This window comes from Homalodisca vitripennis, unplaced genomic scaffold (assembly GCF_021130785.1).
Source record: "Homalodisca vitripennis isolate AUS2020 unplaced genomic scaffold, UT_GWSS_2.1 ScUCBcl_2163;HRSCAF=6640, whole genome shotgun sequence".
In the NCBI taxonomy this organism is placed as follows: domain Eukaryota; kingdom Metazoa; phylum Arthropoda; class Insecta; order Hemiptera; family Cicadellidae; genus Homalodisca; species Homalodisca vitripennis.
The window spans coordinates 19,240-38,410 of NW_025778275.1; the positions used below are offsets into that span (position 1 = coordinate 19,240).

At 33.2% G+C, this 19,171-nt stretch overlaps 1 protein-coding gene across 1 annotated transcript in view; it reads right to left on the minus strand.

The window, feature by feature from the left end:
• Positions 1 to 1,798: 1,798 nt before the first annotated feature.
• LOC124371862 (activating signal cointegrator 1 complex subunit 3-like) overlaps positions 1,799 to 19,171 on the minus strand; it is a gene marked incomplete at its 5' end in the record, with an annotated part of 54,737 nt that continues 37,364 nt past the window's right edge. Inside the window, 17 exon segments of the mRNA XM_046830229.1 lie at positions 1,799 to 2,147; positions 2,713 to 3,055; positions 6,389 to 6,643; positions 7,929 to 8,090; positions 9,069 to 9,075; positions 9,449 to 9,639; positions 9,763 to 10,017; positions 10,019 to 10,066; positions 11,755 to 11,943; positions 12,404 to 12,544; positions 13,720 to 13,980; positions 14,175 to 14,276; positions 14,278 to 14,471; positions 14,998 to 15,100; positions 15,321 to 15,341; positions 15,343 to 15,542; positions 15,632 to 15,791. Of these exon segments, the coding sequence (XP_046686185.1) occupies positions 2,011 to 2,147; positions 2,713 to 3,055; positions 6,389 to 6,643; positions 7,929 to 8,090; positions 9,069 to 9,075; positions 9,449 to 9,639; positions 9,763 to 10,017; positions 10,019 to 10,066; positions 11,755 to 11,943; positions 12,404 to 12,544; positions 13,720 to 13,980; positions 14,175 to 14,276; positions 14,278 to 14,471; positions 14,998 to 15,100; positions 15,321 to 15,341; positions 15,343 to 15,542; positions 15,632 to 15,791 (2,769 nt within the window).

The following is a 19,171-nucleotide window of genomic DNA, read 5'->3' on the forward strand; positions in this document are numbered from 1 at the left end:
ATTTAAAATTTGTAATTTTTTATAATTTTCTGTTTTTGAGTTTATAATTTTAACATTTTGCATGGCAGCCATTTTGAAATCTTGAGACTTTTCCTAAATGCTTTTAAAAAGATCTTAATTAGAATAAAATATATTTGAATGTTATACCTTTGTTTATTTTTTTTGTGTTCTCAAAAACACAGACACTGTATTAGGTCTTCTTTTGTATGAAATAAAAATCTTTAAGATTGCTGTTTTTAAATTTGTACTAATTTCAGTAAAAATGACACAAGCAAATAATCTTATTGTTAAAATTGATCACAAAAGTTTTTCTTGAGCCTATTACTTGATACATTTCGGATGTTGTCTGGAGGCAGAAGTGTATCAGTGCACATTAAATTAATTTTTTGGTAATACCTACTTTTACTATTATATATCGAACCAATACTTGAAGAAATAGTGGATAAGAACCATTAAATATACTACTATACTATGTTGCTGTGAACAAACAAGAATATTTACTTTCCTTAATCTTAATAGCGCAGTCCTCTCTGGGACAAATTCTAAAAAGAATTTCAGCTGTAATTACAGTAATTGAAACTGTCACATAAATAACATTAACTTGGGATGGGATTTGATCATATCAGAGTAGTGTTCTTGTCAACTGCTTAATGGAATTTCTACTTCTCAAATGATCACTAGAACTGTAAGAGCTTTGTGGGATCAAGTAATCCCTTCATCTCTCTCAGGTGTGGAGGAGATATTGTTTGCTGTTTACAAATCCTCACCAACTTTTATACAGTAATCACTTAATGACTTATGTTGCATTAATTGATAGATTGTTAACCAAACAAATGGAATACCTTATCATACCATTGTCCTTTTTATTGGACAAGTTAATGCCTATACAGTGGATTAACTGTGATCTAAACATCTAGTACACTGGTTTGTTGCTGGTTAGTTTGAGTGGGGTTCTAGAGTCTGTAAGTACAAATTCATAACCAACAGCTGATGAATTTGTTTTTGAGGTACAGAACATTAGAAGGTGGCTGGTTTACTGTGTATTTTTGGACTGAGTGCTTTTATTAATTACAGTGTAATTATCTTAATAAAACTATAAAAACAAATGGTTAATAATACTAAACAGAATTAAAAATTGATCCTCAGTTGTTATATTGGTTGTTGTTACATTTTCAGTTTCAATGAATAAGCTAAACTCACTCAAATATTTTGTAATGTCAGGGCTACTGATATTTTAAAATGTCAATGAGTTAGAAGATTTACACTGGAGACTACCAGTGAATTTTTATGACAGTATTGAATACAATTGGCAAGAGCAATATACGAGGCAGGAGACACCACCAATGGCATGACTGACATACACTGTGCGATGTTCCTTTGAACATTTTTCCATAACTACCCAAATTGGAATAATAACTATGTAAGAAATGTAATGGAAATATTTCTTCATAGAGTCCAATAAGTGTATTGCATAAAACTAGTAAGTTCTTTTTGTAAACTAACATGTAAGAAATACAACTTGAATATCTAAAACCAAAGAGTTTATAAAACTTGTAATACACACACAAACAATGAAATAATTGTGCTAGGTTTCTACTTTTTCTCTTTCATTTAGTTTATATTTTATTTGTCTAGAGTGCCGTTGGCATTAAACAAGTGATATTTTAATAATTTTACCTGTACCTATTTATTCAGTTCGACAACAAATATTTAACTTCCCCTGGGGATTTCCCCTTATATTAGTTATGCATTTCGTAAGCCAGGGAAATAAGGTGATTATAATAATGTAGAAGACAACTCTGTGGAAGGATTCTATTATAATAGCTTTAAATAAATCTGATATAAAAATATCAATGTTTACAGACTAATAACAACTTAATATTTTTGGAGAACACGAAAATATGATTATGGTTTTAACAAAATTATATAAAAACATCTCAAAATGTTGTATATATCATATTTCACCATTCACAGCCATAGTTTGGGAACTTAACCGAGTTAAGCAAGGTTTTACAGCACATCAGACTCCACTTGTGTGATTTGCTGATCTGTGAAAGTGGAGGTCACCAGGTCCAGAGGAATATCATACTGCTGATCCAATCCGAGGTAAGTGTCCGAAAATATGTACAAGGTCAGGATGTATGGTCCTGAAAAAAATGCATTTGGAGGTAAATAAAGTAAGCCATTTTAAATGTATGTTTATGTAAACGTAATCAACCCGTTATATAAAAATCTGATCTGAACTAACAAAAGTAAACAGACATTAATGAAAAATCTGTTAAGAGAGATTAAAAGGGGAATATAAACCACAATATTGATAAGGAAAATAATGCTTTTCTAATCATAGTGTTTTCTAACTATTCAATCAGTTTACTCATATTGTTATTGACATAAATGTTGTCCGAAATATTGCATAGTCTGGATCTATCCCTGCTTCTGCAGACTTTCCTTGGTTATGGAATTTTTCAGATTAGGTTACTTTAGCTCCAATTTAAAAACTGTAAAAATTTACAAAATCAATTCTTATTCTGCTATTAGAAAAAATCATCCGTTCCTAACACTTGTACAATTTTAAAGAATCAAATTATTTGAAAGATGCTGATAACAGTAAATGTTATATTATCAAAAATCAGTGTTAAACTGAGTTTCAATTTTGAGGTATCTACAGTTTTTTTCCCCACAACTATAATTTTAATAAATAAGCTAAAGTACCTGGTCTGGCAGGAGTGGAGAAAGTGATCAACTGACTGCTCTGATGATTTATGGGTGGAACTCGCTTGAGTGCCAACAACTCCACATTATCAACATGACCCAGAGTGAGAAACCATCCCTCATCCTTAGGCTTGGGGAAGTAGGGAGCATAAGCCCTCCTCTCTGTTGGACGGTTCACTCTTGTAAACTTGACACTGAGAGTGTACTCGTGGCAGGTGTGAACCAATACAGGTTTCTTGGTACCTAGTCTTATAGGCTTTACTGTGTCTCCTACATCTTCCCACCAACCTTGGACATTGATTTCAACACGTATCTGTGGGAGACTTTGAAGAACCTTATAAATCTGCAACCAATACATAAAGAAAACAGTTAAGTGTGTTCTTATATACGTAAAAAAACATTGCTTTTTTTATTGTGTACAAAATGTTTAATATACGCTCAAGAGTATTTACGAGTATTCTCACAGACAGATGTTCATTTTACTGACAAATTCCAATAAAAAGTACCAATGCTGAAGACATAAAAACTACATATTAACAGTTTTTTTAACTTCAGAAGCATTTCATAATGATGTCAGGTTTGGGGCAAGTAATTGAGATTCCACTTGTATTAAAAACTACACTGGCAGTAAAGAATTCTGAGGAATCAGTGTGATGTATGTATACATTAACTGTATGATTAAATATTCTTGTAATAAGAGTATAGAATTATAATCTTAGTGTTTATCTTTTGATACTCAGTATTAATTGTTAACATTACTAAAATTATTGAGATCTAAGTTAGAACCACTGATATGGTTGGAAAGGATTTTCATAATAAATAGTTCTTTTTTTAAAATAACAAACTATTATTAAATTTATTTTGCACAATATTATTAAACCCGTATACACTTATGTCAAAGTCTGAAATAACAACCAGTTAAAAATAAGCACTTCTTGTAATAAATTTTAAATTAATTAATTAGTAATAATTTTATTACTACATATCATGGTGGCTATGGCCATTGATGTTTGACTAACCTCAACTCATTTAATTTCAATTGTTCGAATAATTTTTAAATTTTGCTTTGAGTGATTATATATTAAATCATTAAATAAATACTTTTTAAACATGATGTTTACAGTGAGTGCGAATTTATGTAGTATTTCTAATCAAAATTTTGTCAAAAAAAAGGTAACCACGTTGTTTGCAAAACTTGTGGTAAGGGATATCACTTCAGCGACAGCTCTGTCAACATACAGACTTGGAAGTCTATGAATAAAGTTATGCAAGAAAGTTGGATCTTGCAGAAAGTCCAAGAAGAAACATTAATCAATAAAGTTAATATAGAGATTAGTAACCTAGGGATATCAAGAGCAATCTTGGAAAAGTTGAATATCCTGCCAAATATTTTAACCAGCTTGACACCATAGAAAAAAATCTCTCTCTTTTCTGTCTTCCAAAAAGAGGTGTTGCTAGATGAAATAAAATGACTTATAGAGCAAAATTCGTCTTTAAGGAAGGAAGTTGAAATGTTATGAGGAAGGCATCTGACCGAGACCAGGATATTATAAGGCTTGAAACAGAGATTGTAAAAAATGGATCAGTTTGGGTGACAATTTAATTTGGAAATACACATACTTTGATGTAACAGAAAGAAAATAGATGTTCATGAAACTGTGTGGCTGAATCCATTGAAGTGTCCTATGATAAGAAAATAATAGATTGTGCACACCGTCTGCAGGCCAGAAGGGACAGTAAGCCTCCTGCACTGTTGGTCCAGTTTTTTCTCAGGTTAAGTTAAAGAAGCTTGGCTGAAGGCTGGAAGAAAGAAGATTCAGGGGGCATTCTTTAATGAGAACTTGTGGCCCATTCTATTGATACCTACTTAGAGACACTAAAGAAAAGGCTAGATTACATAATTTTGCATTTGTTTGGTGGGTGGGTGTTGGTTAGTGATAAGAAATAGAAAAACACCATTATTCTGCCAGAAATATTTTGCAATGAAATTGTAGGAGATTTGTTTAATTTAGATATCTTTAAATATAAAAACATGTGAAATTATGACCCTTCAAAGGAGGTAATCTGATGATTTTGTATAACTCATGAAAGCTACATTACACACCCATTGATTCACATTCATGAGTCTATTACAATGAACTTAAATACATAAATGATACAGCATAATTTTGTTTTCATGCAGTATTCAGATATCCAACTTCTATTTCTAATGTTCCGATAAATACAATGTTAGTTGAACTCGAATCAATATTAATCCAGTTTCATTCGTACAGTGATCTGATATATATTGGTAACACAAAACATAGACATAGATAATGAGATATGTAGTATGTTACAGTATGAAACTATTATGTCTGCCTTGGGTCTGCATATTTTTCCTGTATTAGAGAAAAAGTAAGAATGGAAAAATCTAATACAAATATGTATAGACCATATATAATAAGGTGATGCAGACCTAATAAATAGTGGTGTGATATTATCAAAGATGTCAGATCACTATCATTGAAACTAAAATTGGATAAATGTGTATAAATATTGAATACATCCAATTATAAGTATAATTAAATTACATTAAAAACTGTGGGAAGTAGATTGGGATAAATTATGGGCAGAATTAAATGACATAAACCATAGATTCTAAGTGCTAATAAAAAAAGTAAAAAATAAAGAATTTGATCAGATATATGATGACGTTAATTTGAAACGTAAAAACCACTATCTAAATTGATGAAAACTTGGATAAATTATGAAATGATTAGCATGACCCAAGAACAAGTAAGACTATTTAAGTTGAGGGAAAACAATATTGCTAACTTAAGAAACAGAACACAGTTTAGAAATAGAGTAAATAATGCCATAAGAAATAAGAAAACCTTTACAAGAGACAAAGATTTGAATATGCAAAAGGATATACAAATTTTGTATGGGCTAATTTAAATGAACTGATTGGAATGAAGAAAAGGAAAAATGTTGATGAAATTATAATAGGAAACATGGGAAGAGAGAGGGGTAGGACAGAAATAGTAAATGCATTTGCTGATTATTTATTTAACGAACTGTTGAGTTTTAAAATATAAACGTCCTTATAACATAAACAACAATCCAGGACATAGGCATTGAGAGACTAATAGCTATTTGTACATCCCCACGGCAGGTTGTGGTTTATATTTTGTTATTTGTTACTGTTACTATTCTTGTTTTGTATTGTTGTTCAATTTTAAGTTTATTACTATTGATATCTTTATAGTCTGTACTTTGCATTTTACTTTTTGGGAAAAGTTAGTTGTTGAATATTTATTTAGTACTTTAAAGCGTTTTTCTTCTATTTATTAACTGCTACTCATTGTTATATTAGGTATGTTTGCACCATGGCTACTCAAATGTTGTAATCACACTCATTAAATTTAAAGTATAATATTATTGATATTATTAATGTTAATTTTTCTTCAACACTGTGTCCTCACTGATAAGTCATGTTGACTTGATGAGGCTATAATCTTGTATTTGTTTTGTTATCAATAAATTCAATAATTATAATATATTTTTAGCTGAGAATACCATCTTGAAGTCAAAGCGTGTGTGACACTGGATTGTAGGCCATCCTAATACCTGCAAAATTATTAACACAATGCTCTAACGACCACTGTTACGATTTTGCATTTTATAAGTATCTTACTTGTTGGATTTGGCCTTCATCCAATTCTGAGCGAAGAGCATCAGCCAGTGTATTGTAAGGAACTGTCAAGAGTGTTGGCAACGTAGAGAGGTCCTTGCGTTTGCGGAACAAGTGTAGCATGTGTGCCTCGATGTTAGGTAGCATGGTAAGTGGTGAGTCCTTGAGCCACCGAGCTTGAGACACCATCTGCATCAGCAGCTGTAGACGCAGGGTGGTGGCAAGCCAGCCTTGTTCAGCACATACATCCACCATCGCCTGTACAATACATACATTGCAGAGGAGAGTTCTTGTAAATGCATGGAATATGTAACATGTGTTGAATTCTTGATTTAGTGTTTCTAAGTCAAATCTACATCAGTAGCTGTGGATTGATTGTTGAAAAAGAACAATTATTACATTTGTGTAAACCAAAACACCAAAGAAACACGTGTTTTTATTATTTATTTCTTTAACCAAATTTCACAAAAATTTAATATTTACGTGTAGTAGCCTAAAAAATAATGTTACTTGTTTACTGATTAACATAAGAATGATAAATGTTTAAACCATTGTTACATAACCTAAGGAAAGTTTTCCAACTCTTGTTATTACATGTTTTAGTTTTATTTTTCGTGATGAAGCACAGCAATAGTACATAACAGTTCAGTAAAATACACATTTATAGAATAAAAATAAAAATAAACACAACCATAACAGTAATTTTATATTGAAAAGATACAGATATATGCTATAAATATAAAGGAGCTTGGGAATACCAAACACTTAGTAACTGATCCGTAGGATCCTGGTCGACTGGTCCAGTACAGACTAGGTGTCAGTGTAATCAGTGCAAAGAAGCTGGATGTGAGAAAAGTGGGCTTGCATTTAAGCTTGGGCACACCATACACCTGGTAACTGACCTGTAGTATCCTGACTGACTGGTCCAGTACAGACTTGGTGTCAGTGTAGTAGTCAGTGCAAAGTAACTGGATGTGGGAGAAGTGGGCCTGCATTTAAGCTTGGGCACACCATACACCTGGTAACTGACCTGTAGTATCCTGATTGACTGGTCCAGTACAGACTTGGTGTCAGTGTAGTAGTAAGTGCAATGTAACTGGATGTGGGAGAAGTGGGCCTGCATATGAGCTTTGGGCACACCATACACCTAGTAACTGACCTGTAGTATCCTGATTGACTGGTCCAGTACAGACTTGGTGTCAGTGTAGTAGTCAGTGCAAAGTAACTGGATGTGGGAGAAGTGGGCCTGCATATGAGCTTGGGCACACCATACACCTAGTAACTGACCTGTAGTATCCTGATTGACTGGTCCAGTACAGACTTGGTGTCAGTGTAGTAGTCAGTGCAAGGTAACTGGATGTGGGAGAAGTGGGCCTGCATATGAGCTTGGGCACACCATACACCTAGTAACTGACCTGTAGTATCCTGATTGACTGGTCCAGTACAGACTTGGTGTCAGTGTAGTAGTCAGTGCAAGGTAACTGGATGTGGGAGAAGTGGGCCTGCATTTAAGCGTGGGCACACAATACACCTAGTAACTGACCTGTAGTATCCTGATTGACTGGTCCAGTACAGACTTGGTGTCAGTGTAGTAGTCAGTGCAAGGTAACTGGATGTGGGAGAAGTGGGCCTGCAGCAGCAGATGTGCCTTGACGTGGGGTGAGTCCAGCTGTATATAGTCCACTGGCAGAGGACATAGTTTTTGCTAGCTCTCTGCAAAAGTATAAAATATTCCATGAATATAACACAGTCACACTTTAAGCTAGATGAAAGAGATGTCTGATCCTAGCACATGAAACACAATCCATTACCCCTTACATATAGCTGCCATAAAATAACTCGATAATCATTGTTGCAGCGGGATAACAAATACGATAGGCCATTACCCTATGCATCTACTCGTGTTTCCTTAAACCATCAATCAGGCCAGTATTTTTTATTGTTTGTGATTTTAAGCTGTGTAAGATAAATTCCGAACCTCCATATAGAACAATATGGAGAACAATAGAACAATTTATCAATGTTAAATGTATGAGAGAAAATATGCAATAAAAACCATTTTCAAACCTGAGGACACTGAATTCTGAAACTTAACACATTGAAGAGTGAGTATATGAAATTTTTAAATAATAATAATACTATTAATATAGTAATACTATTTATTACGAAATACATGTACTCATGAAAGAGTTAAGCTGTATAGTGACTTATGGTGATGATTGTTTAATACAAGATTTGATTTTTCTACAAGTTTGAGTGGTTTCAGAATTATTAAAGACAAACACACCCTGACATAATAACTCCAGAGAAAAAATAGATATTAATATTGAGAATGTCCTTGGAATTTTTCAGGACGCATTGTTTGACTATTAGATTAGAGTTTAATCCTTCAACTTGTTTTTTGTGAGCACCTATAACATCTTACAGCGTGAGATTTTCCGCAATTTTAAACCTGGTTCATTTTTAGCTTGGTGCATAAATAATAACACACAAATTCTTTTTATATTTAGATAATCACACCCAATCTGTAAATCATACAATAAAACAGTTTTATGCTATTTATATGTAAAATACAAGTTTAAAATGTTTGGAAATGCAGTAGGTTTACTTTGAAATTATCACATAGAAGTAATAAAGGATTTGAGGAAACATGATTTATACAACATAATATTTACAGATTAGCACAATCACTAAAACAATATGAATATTTAATTTAAAAACAAACACTCCAATAATAATTCAATTTTATATCAACATTATTAAAACACTTTGAACTGCTATAAATATCACAAAGCAACAAGTAGCTCCACACTTCACATTTGCAATGATCAGCCAGTAATGAGAACTAGATTGTACAAGTCAAAATGTACAACGTCAATAGTTTTTTGTACATCCCTGTCCTCGACCTTATCAGCTATTAGAATTCGAACAATGTGTGTTTAGATTGTGTTATATTTATAACAAGGATTTCAGCTGAGCTGATATACTATAATACAGGTCCACCTGAAGAACACAGCAAAGAACACAATATGTTTAATAGTATATAATACAGATTAACTTTACCCATTGAGGTTATCTTCATTATGGCGCACAGGCAGCTGGCTGTACTCATGCACATTACACAGACACTGCAGCAGATCTTCTTGTGTCGACATTTCTCCCAGGGATTTTTGCAGGTGCAGCATAGTCTCGTGAGAGAGATAGTAGAAGGAAGCGATGCGGCCTAGTGATGTTGTACTCAATCCACGTCCATCCTGTCACACCACATTTACCTCTTACTACTATTACTACTTACTGGAATGGTAACAAACTGTTTTTTTATTAGAATAGAATCTTTTCAGCAGGTATTATATCGTATTTTTAACTTGAACCCGTACCTCAAGTGTCACTATACATTTTGCTTCCTCAAGAGTAATAATGGTCTTCTCAACAAGAGTGGAGAGAAACCGATTGATATTGTGATCTTCCAGTGACTCCAGACCGTAGTAGGTGGGATTGCACAGCAGCCGACGGAAGAAGTAAGTCCAGGTGAGGTAGTCAAGAGCCTCTTGTCGACTCTTGATAGTACCAGCAACAATCTCCGCATTGAGGTGGTCAGCCAGCACAGCCAACAGGCTTGATTCCACTGGAAAACGGCTCATAGATGAATTTCTTGTAGAAGTTTTTCTTCATATCGTGGACCTTTCAATCAAAATATTGATGTTTAAAAATAGAGAACATCCAAAATTAAGATTTGAACATCTCCTAAGCCAGCTAAGATAAAAAATCTGCATTTTGCTCCCATTTTTCTGAGGGTATATCTATTAAGATCAAATTTATTAGTAACCACCAGAATTGAGAAGAAATATTTTTGTCACAAATATCTATTAATAAAACTATTTAATATCTCGGTATATTTTTTAAATTCAATAAAATAAAAATGTATTTTTTTTTTCGTTTATCCAAAATATTCAAATGAACTTTATTTTAAACCAAATAATATACATTGATAAATTGCTATTTAAGCCTCATTTGATATTTTAAAATAATTTGTGGTTGGCTCCCATTATAAAAAGAATACAAATTTGGTATCAGTAACAAAGTAACTCTTGAATCATAGTCATTATACACCGGGTGTCTTAAATTAATACCTCTCCCCATTAATTTACAAATAGAGATAAAGTGATTTACTGTGGGGGATGATTATATGACCAACTGAGGAGGATTTTGATATATGAAAATTTTTACCTTCCCCCCAAAATGGGGTATTATGGGGGTAAGTAAACATTTTAAAAAGTAGGAACCCCTAGCAAGTGACACCTCATTTTAAAGGCATTAAAACAGAAGCACAAACTAGAGGTCTCTAATGTTAATCTATCAAATTTGGTGGCTAATTAAGGTTTGAATTGTTTTATAAAACCCTATTACTTGTGGATAATTTTTGTACTAAATTAAATGGTAAAAGTCTTGAACTCTCATATCAGTTTCACTCAGATGAGATGCTTGAAATGAATACCATGAACTTCTTGACAAAAATAAAGCCAGGATTCAAAACCGCCTCTCACATTCTGTAAGATTTCAGCAGTGAGTGAATGTTTCATCTGCATAACAATAACCTTTAATGTAACTTATTGTGGGGGTTTAATAAAACAATGCAAACTTAAATAACCACGCAAACCCCAATGAATTGAGGACAAGGATTGAAGTTGCCTACCACCTCTTCACATCTGAAATCTTACAAAATGTGAGATGTGGTTTTGAATCCAGGCTTTTTTTTTGTCGAAGTACATAGTAGTCATTTTGAGCATCTCATCAGAATGAAATTGAGATGTCCCAAAATACCCCATATGGGTAGACCTATGCTTCTAGGTGTCAAACTCAAAAAAAGGGTTCCCTCCCTTTATGAGGCTATTTGATATGGTTCAAGTAATCTAATCATTAATTGATAATATAAATATTGATGTTAAGTCATTTCGGGGAGGGAGTCAAACATTTTCATACACCAAAACACTCCTCAGTTGGTCATATAAACATCCCCCAAAGTATATCACTCCATCTCTATTCATAGAAAAGTTAATAGGGGGAGGGGGAGACTTTTAACACAACTGTATTTTGCAATAAAGATTATGTAGTGTACTTATTTCAATTTAGTTCAGATTGATAGCAAAAGTAAACCCCTATATTCATTGTGGCTTCCATGAACAAATTTTGAACTTGAAAACATTATTAGTAGCATAATGTAAATAAAGTTTAGAATATAACCTACAAAATAAAACACATATCATGGACAACTTTGGGGTGATCTGATCAATGACACTGAATTCAATAATTAATCTTTGTTCTGATATTGGTTATTAACTTTAAAGTATATTAATAATGATAATTATTACCAGTACAACAGCAACTCCCTCAGTATCGAACTGTGGCCGCCCCGCACGTCCCATCATCTGCAGTACATCAGTGATAGGCATGTCTACATAACGTTTTACTTTGCCATCATAATATTCAGTGCCCTTCACCACCACGAGGTGTGCAGGGAAGTTCACCCCCCAGGCCAGGGTGGCTGTGGCTATCAGCACCTACAACAAATCACACAACTAGCTTAATAACATTCTCACTTGTAATTTTTTAATATCTGCTGAGCTCAAAGAAAACATAATTGAATATTTTTTGGTCAGCTATGCAACGTCATAACAATTTGATTAAATCATAACTAAACAAGACTAAATCTTTATTGTACCAATATATTAAATCAAATTTTAAACCTGAATAAACCCACCCCTTGACTTGGTGTGCCTATATAATGTGGATTGAGAACAGAGACTGTTTTTTTCCAATGGACCCTCCATCAGAATGAATATATAAATTCTGGTCTCACTTTTAATTTGTATCTTCTGAGGATGGTTTGCAGTTATAACAAAATTATCTCTTCTTGATGTATTGAATAAGAAATGAATCAAAACTGCACATAATATTTAATAGACTACTGTAACAAACAATTAATTAAAATGTAACATGACAATATCATAAATTACAAACCTGTATTTTTTGGTTAACAAACAGCTCTTCAACAGTTTTTCGGTCCCTCTCTATCAAACCAGCATGGTGCATTCCGATGCCGAAAGCCAAAGTGAGCTTTAGATTTGAGTCCTTAATTCCAGATACAATCTGCTCCATTTCCTTAAAGTTAAAAAATCAATATTATAAGTAAAGTTGGACTGATTAAAAGTTAAAATGAAACACTACAATTCTTGTTCTTTTTAGAGTAGATAAATAAATAATAATTTAAGTTATATAACATAAAAAACATATCTCTTATTTATCTAAACATATATTTACAACAGCATTTTCCAAATATTATAATATAATTAAAATTGGTAAAAATCATTAATTAGATGTAGGAATGTTTATTCAAATACAGTTCAAATAACTATATTTTAGACAAAAACTGTTATGTCAACACACAATAACACACTCATTTTCTACTATTAAATATTAAATAAGTTTGCATGCAAGTTGCTGCAAAAAAAGTCTAAAGAAATTTTATGATTGGCTGAGACTAGTAGAAAAACAGTTTTACACTGATAAAGTAATATTAAATTCTAATATCATTAAATGATCTCTGGTTAACATAAGATACGAGAATTTTAAAATATTTTAGCAATACAATGGTTTATATCTGTCCAAATACTAGGTTGATTTCACAAAAATGACAGAAAGTGATATATTATTGAAATACTAGTCTATTAAATTATAATGGAGTAAAATTAGAATTTATACTTGTTAAATTATAACAATTAAGATCTTATTATTATTACTATGTAGCACATAAGGGACAAACTCTACCTGGTAAGTATTACATATTGGATATAAAGGATTATATTAACAGTAGACAAATTTGGAAACTTAGTTTGTACGCTAAGCTACTTCATTTTGAAATAGTCAAAAAACTTTGTCTTAACAAACAGTAGGGTAAATGTTTTTGCTTACAATAACATTTAACAAAGTTAATTTATTATTTCAAAAACAAGTAACCAAAGTGATCAAGACACGTTTCAATCTTATAGCTTGATGAAGTTCTTAATAAATCCAATATTGTGTCACAAAGTGACATCATCACATGGTTTACACACCAGTTATTTTATTAATACGTCTCTCTTAATTATATTCCAAACAAATGCTGAATTCTAATTTTAAGAACAGGAAATTCAAGATTTAAAACAAAAAATAAAAATTGAACGCAAAATCACTGTGCGTCTCAAAAAAATTGATTGTATGAGGATTTCTATTTTTATAAAAGACAAAAAACAAACATCATTCATATTAAAAACAAAATAATTGATTGCAAAACATACACTTTCATCCATGTGAAGCCATTGTTTAGGCTCATCTTCAGCAGCAAGGAACGCAATGAGATCAAGTGCGGTAAGGCGCGTCTGCCGACGTGAAGATACAAATATGAGAGCAGGCTGTGCAGGAGAGTACTGACGGATGCTTTGAAATGTTGGCCGGTTCATGGTAGCCATGCGAGGGCAGTAATGCTTACCAGGAAAGCCACTGATGTGGATCTCCAACGGTACAGGCCTAACTGAAGGCCGGAAATTGTACAATCCCATCTGTAAAAGTGGATAAATGTACGTAATAAATATGAATAAAGTAATGTTTAATTACAATAGTAAATTCAATTGAAACTAAACATAACATAACCTTGACAAAATCTTCATTTATATTTACATAACTATGAACTTGTTTACTGAAAAAATGTTTTCAGCTCACAATGAATCAGTCAGTTTATTACAAGACTCAGTACCTGTCCAATGCCAAGCCAGTTAGCCAAGTCACGTGCGTTGGCCAGGGCGGTGGAAAGACCTACAATGCGCAGAGTGCGGGCCGTATGAGATGCGATGTAGTTTGGTCCGGGACACAATCACCTCTAACACAGGACCTCGGTCCTCACCGAGTAAGTGGATCTCATCGATGATGATGAGTGCTACATCTCGCACATAACCTCTGGTCTGCCAGCTCCGAGAGATACCATCCCACTTCTCAGGGGTTGTCACGATCACATCGGCCGAGTTAATGGCTCGGGCATCAGGTGTTACATCACCTGGAATTAAATATAAGTCATGGATAGTACAAGCCTAGTCTGATGGCCAGAATTGTATAGTGGGTGACCAAACATTCCCCAGTCATACTTTCTGATTTGACCCTGAATGGTATTGCAATATAGTAATAAGAATTATTATTAAAAAAAAAAAATCATTCCTAGATTAAATTTAGTAACTCCTCTCTTCTGTTGTGTATTATTGCTGACCTGTTTCGGTTTAACATTACTAAAGATAGTTTTCCAACGCTGAGGCTGAAATATCTCAAATATTTAATCATGTAAGCAATGTTTCAATATGATGTAAACCAGAAAATTTAAATGTTACTATCCTAGAACAAATACATATTATGACACATTGATATCACAACAAGGCCTATATATTTGTTATAATAAATAAATGTAATATATACATTTATTTATAGTAGCTAGTGCAAAATATTCTGAAAGACAAATAAAAGCACAAAAATAAATTTGAGTTTAAAGCTACATCACAAATATGTCATGAAGTCCAACTTTAAACACATACCTGTAAGTTCAACAACTGGTCGGTTCAGCTTTTGTTGTAGACGCACCTTCCAATCAACTATACGCTCCCTAACAAGAGCTTTTAGTGGAGCAATGTAAACTACCTGTAACAATTATCTGTTATTTCACACCAACACATAACACAAAATTGAAATTATAGTTATTTTATTGTCAGCGTAAACCATTAATGGAATAGTACATTGGCTAACATTTTATATGAAGTCATGATTAGAAATGAAACAAGATTTTCTATTATAAATAATAACAAAATATTAAAAAATCATGAATTTTGCTATAATTCATGTATGAAAAAGTTAAACAGACCTTAGATCCTGGATATTGTTTTGAAGACTCTGAACATAGCTATCTCAGCAGCAATAGTCTTGCCAGAGCCGGTGGGGGCACCAAGTAACACGTTGTTGTCTGTGTGGTAGAGACAGTGGAAGATCTGAGTCTGGATGGGGTTGAAATGAGTGAAGGGAAACAGCAGTTCCAGCTCAGTGTCACCCAGGGCTGTCACGGGGAGAGGTTGTAGCTCCAGCAAGTCTAGAATAGAAATTGTTTTCTCTCTAATTAACAAGAAATCAGTCCAAGTAGGTAAAGATATACTAAAATACGATTGTTTCACATGTTACCTGTGTGTGGAGGATGTGTCTCTGGCAATATGAGGTGCTGGAAGGACAGAGGTATTGAGTTCTGGGAACCCAGCCAACTGTCACTACACACTCGTACCAGGTACTGTGCTGGCAAAGGCTCACCTACAGGAATCGTGATTATCAACTCCTGAGGCTCCTTCTGGATAGCCTGTAACACCGGAGAAGTGGTCATTGTACAGGGTGGCGCACATGTCAGTTTCCCCATAAATTGGGATATTTTGTTTCGATAGGTTGGTAACAATATTAAGTTGGTGGCAACACAGAGTAAGTTCATTGTTGTCTGTTCCAGTGGATATTGTAAAGTGACGCTCTTCGCGTCTGTTATTTTTGTGTGTGTGTTTTTTAAATGTTTACAACCCAACTACGAGTTTACATCCTTCAGTTGTGGAGGAAAACATAATAAAAAATACTGCCATAATTATTGAAGAATTTAGTGGTAAATATCCAGGTGTCGCGATACCCATTCGACAGTATATGCGGAAGTCAAATAAGAAATCAAATAAGAAATCTGAAAACACAGGAAGTGTTTTTAAATGCCCCAAGTGTGGTCATCCACAATCAATTTGAACGAAAAAAACCTGTAGCTTTTGTAGTCAATTCCGGGAAATCGACTCGTAAGGCATCTGCTGAACTAGAAATATCAAGAAGAAGCGTACAAAGAATGTTAAAGCAATTAAAATTTAAGCCATACCGTCCATCTTTACTCCAAGCGCTTCATGATGATTCCGATAGACGATTAGATTTCTGTGAGACAATAATTATCCGCTCAGAGGCTGATCCAAATTTCTTGCGATCGATTTTGTGGTGTAATGAGACATGTTTCAAACTAAATGGATGCTTTAATCAGCCATAAACTGCGTGTGCTGGTCGGATGTAAATCCTCATAACGTAATCCAAGCAGAACTCAATGTGCCTGGTGTAGGTATTGTGCCTCAAATATGGGGAGATATTTCGAATACTGCACTGATTGGTCTTTATTTTCTTCAAGGAAATGTTAAATCAGAAAGTTACTTACAGTTGCTGCAAGAAGTAGTAGTTCCCGAGTTCAGAAACAATCTTGTTTTCAATATTCATTTACTCATCTGGCAACAAGATGGTGTCCCAGCACATTTCAGTATCCAAGTTTGAGATTTTTTAAATAACACATGTAATGAATGGATTAGTCGCCATGGAACAATCGATTGGCCTGCGCGCTCACCAGACCTGACCCATGTGATTTTTCACTGTGGGGTATTATAAAGGAGACTGTGTATGCTTCAAAACCGCAAAATCTTGACAAACTCAGAAATCTAATCAGAAAAGCATTTGAACTTGTTAGTAACGATAAACCTTTATTGCTACAAATTTGTGATTCTGTTCTCAATCGTTGTATGAAGTGTATACAAAATCAAGGTGGACATTTCGAACAACTGCTATAACATTGTATGGTAATATATATGTAATTTCATATAATGAATTTGTTTTCTTGCCTAAAAGTGCTTCATTCAATTAACCTATAATGCCTTTAAATTTCTCTTCTGGGGAAACTAACAAATGCGCCACCCTGTATATTGACTAAATTTTATTATTAGTGATTTTTTGAGTTCAGCACAGGAGATTGATAGCATAAAATGTCAGCTAAGATTACAAAGCTATTTTAAAGGGATTTGCAGAGATTCCAGAAAAGTCTATAGTATAAGAACTACAATTCATAGCTCTTACTTTTATTTCATACATTAAAAATGGGATCCTAGAATAAAGTGTATGCCTTTTACTTGAAAAAATATATTAAAATTTTACATAAAAAAGTATAACTCATAATAAAATAATGAAAATATATAATCCTAACACGATTAGATTTAAAAGGAGGCTTGAAGAATCAAAGTCCTCAGTTTGCACCCCAAGTGGTGTTAGTAGGATCTGCCTACCTCTGTACCTTCGACAAGATCTAAGAGTTTCTGTTGATACTAAAGACAAATTCATCACTTGGCTGTGAGTTCTAAAGTGTGCAAGTGTTTCCTAAAATGAAATAATAATAATAAGAGAGATGACCCGTTTCAGAAATCCATTTATTAAGCCTGATCAGTCAGTTTATGAACTTGTTGTCTGTGTCTATAATGAGTTTCTTTCAAATGATTGCAAAGAAACTCTGCCAATGATGGCAATGTTTACGTCTGAACCACTTCCTAATGACTTGGCAAGACATACACATATCAAAAGCTAGTTGAGGCCAAAGAAAGTGTTTATCCAAGAGAATCACTATCTGTTGATCGACATACTTAATCCTGTATCTGCATAGGCTAGAATAGCATAGGTTCAGCCTGAAAGTGATGTCTCAGACTTTTGCTAAAGAGCTATTTTGAGAGATGAACTGTAAATCCCATAATCAGGCTTGCCCTCCCCAAGGAGCAACCTGCACAATAACCAAGTTACCTTTATCTAACTTAATTTCTTCCTACCTTCTTTTTATATATATATATATATATATATATATATATAAAAGAAATTTTAATATATATATAATATATATATATTATATAAATAATAAATCATAAACTAAAACCCTTTTAAAATTCTTTTATTTCAGACACGTGTTTCGGTATATTTAGGTTTTGTTTATTATTTAGTTAGAGGTTAATGTTCACACTGAAGATGGTTTACACCGAAAACACGTGTCTGAAATAAAAGAAATTTAAAAGGGTTTTAGTTCACGATGTATTATTTTAACATAAAGATAACCCTATAATGTGGAGTTCATAACATTATATATATAATGTTATGAACTCCATGATATATAATATATATAATGTTTTATATATATATATATAAAACGCTTGGACCATGAAACTTGATAAATATTCTTTATAGGCACTAAATGCTTACTAAGAACCAGGGAATCATAACGATTATCGGCCTATACATCAGAGAAGTCATAGTCCATGTTGACCAAAGAGCAATTGGAACAAGGCCATGACTACATACTTACAACACCTGCCACTACATCACACTGCACTATATTTGAAAGGAAACCATCCTAATGGGCAGAAAAATCTTCAACCATCTTCCTGAAGATAAAAAATGCTACAAGGACAGAGACTGAAGACAGCATTGACTAAATGGCTCTCTAGCCGCCCATTCTACACCATGGATGAGTTCCTGAACTGGAAAAGAAAAGAGCAATACTCTCAATAAAAACCAACTATGTAATATTTGATGCCATTGCATTTCTTGGTGATTTGTAAATTAAGAGTTTGTCAATTGTCTAAGAAAGGATTTTGGAAAATTCATCCTGTAGTATCTTCAATATAAAAAAAAAACTAATGTTATGTAATTTCTTTTTACAATATTGTAAAATGTTTATGTATGCACAAAACAGTATAATGACAAATAAGTATATTTGTATTAAAAATTGGAAAGTTTTTGGAGAATCCATGATATCAGTGTAAGCGTCCATCTCGATGAATGAAAATAAACAAACAATGCAAGTCACCAGCTGTTAGAGAATAGTGTTACTAACAACAAAATAAGATGTCAAATTAC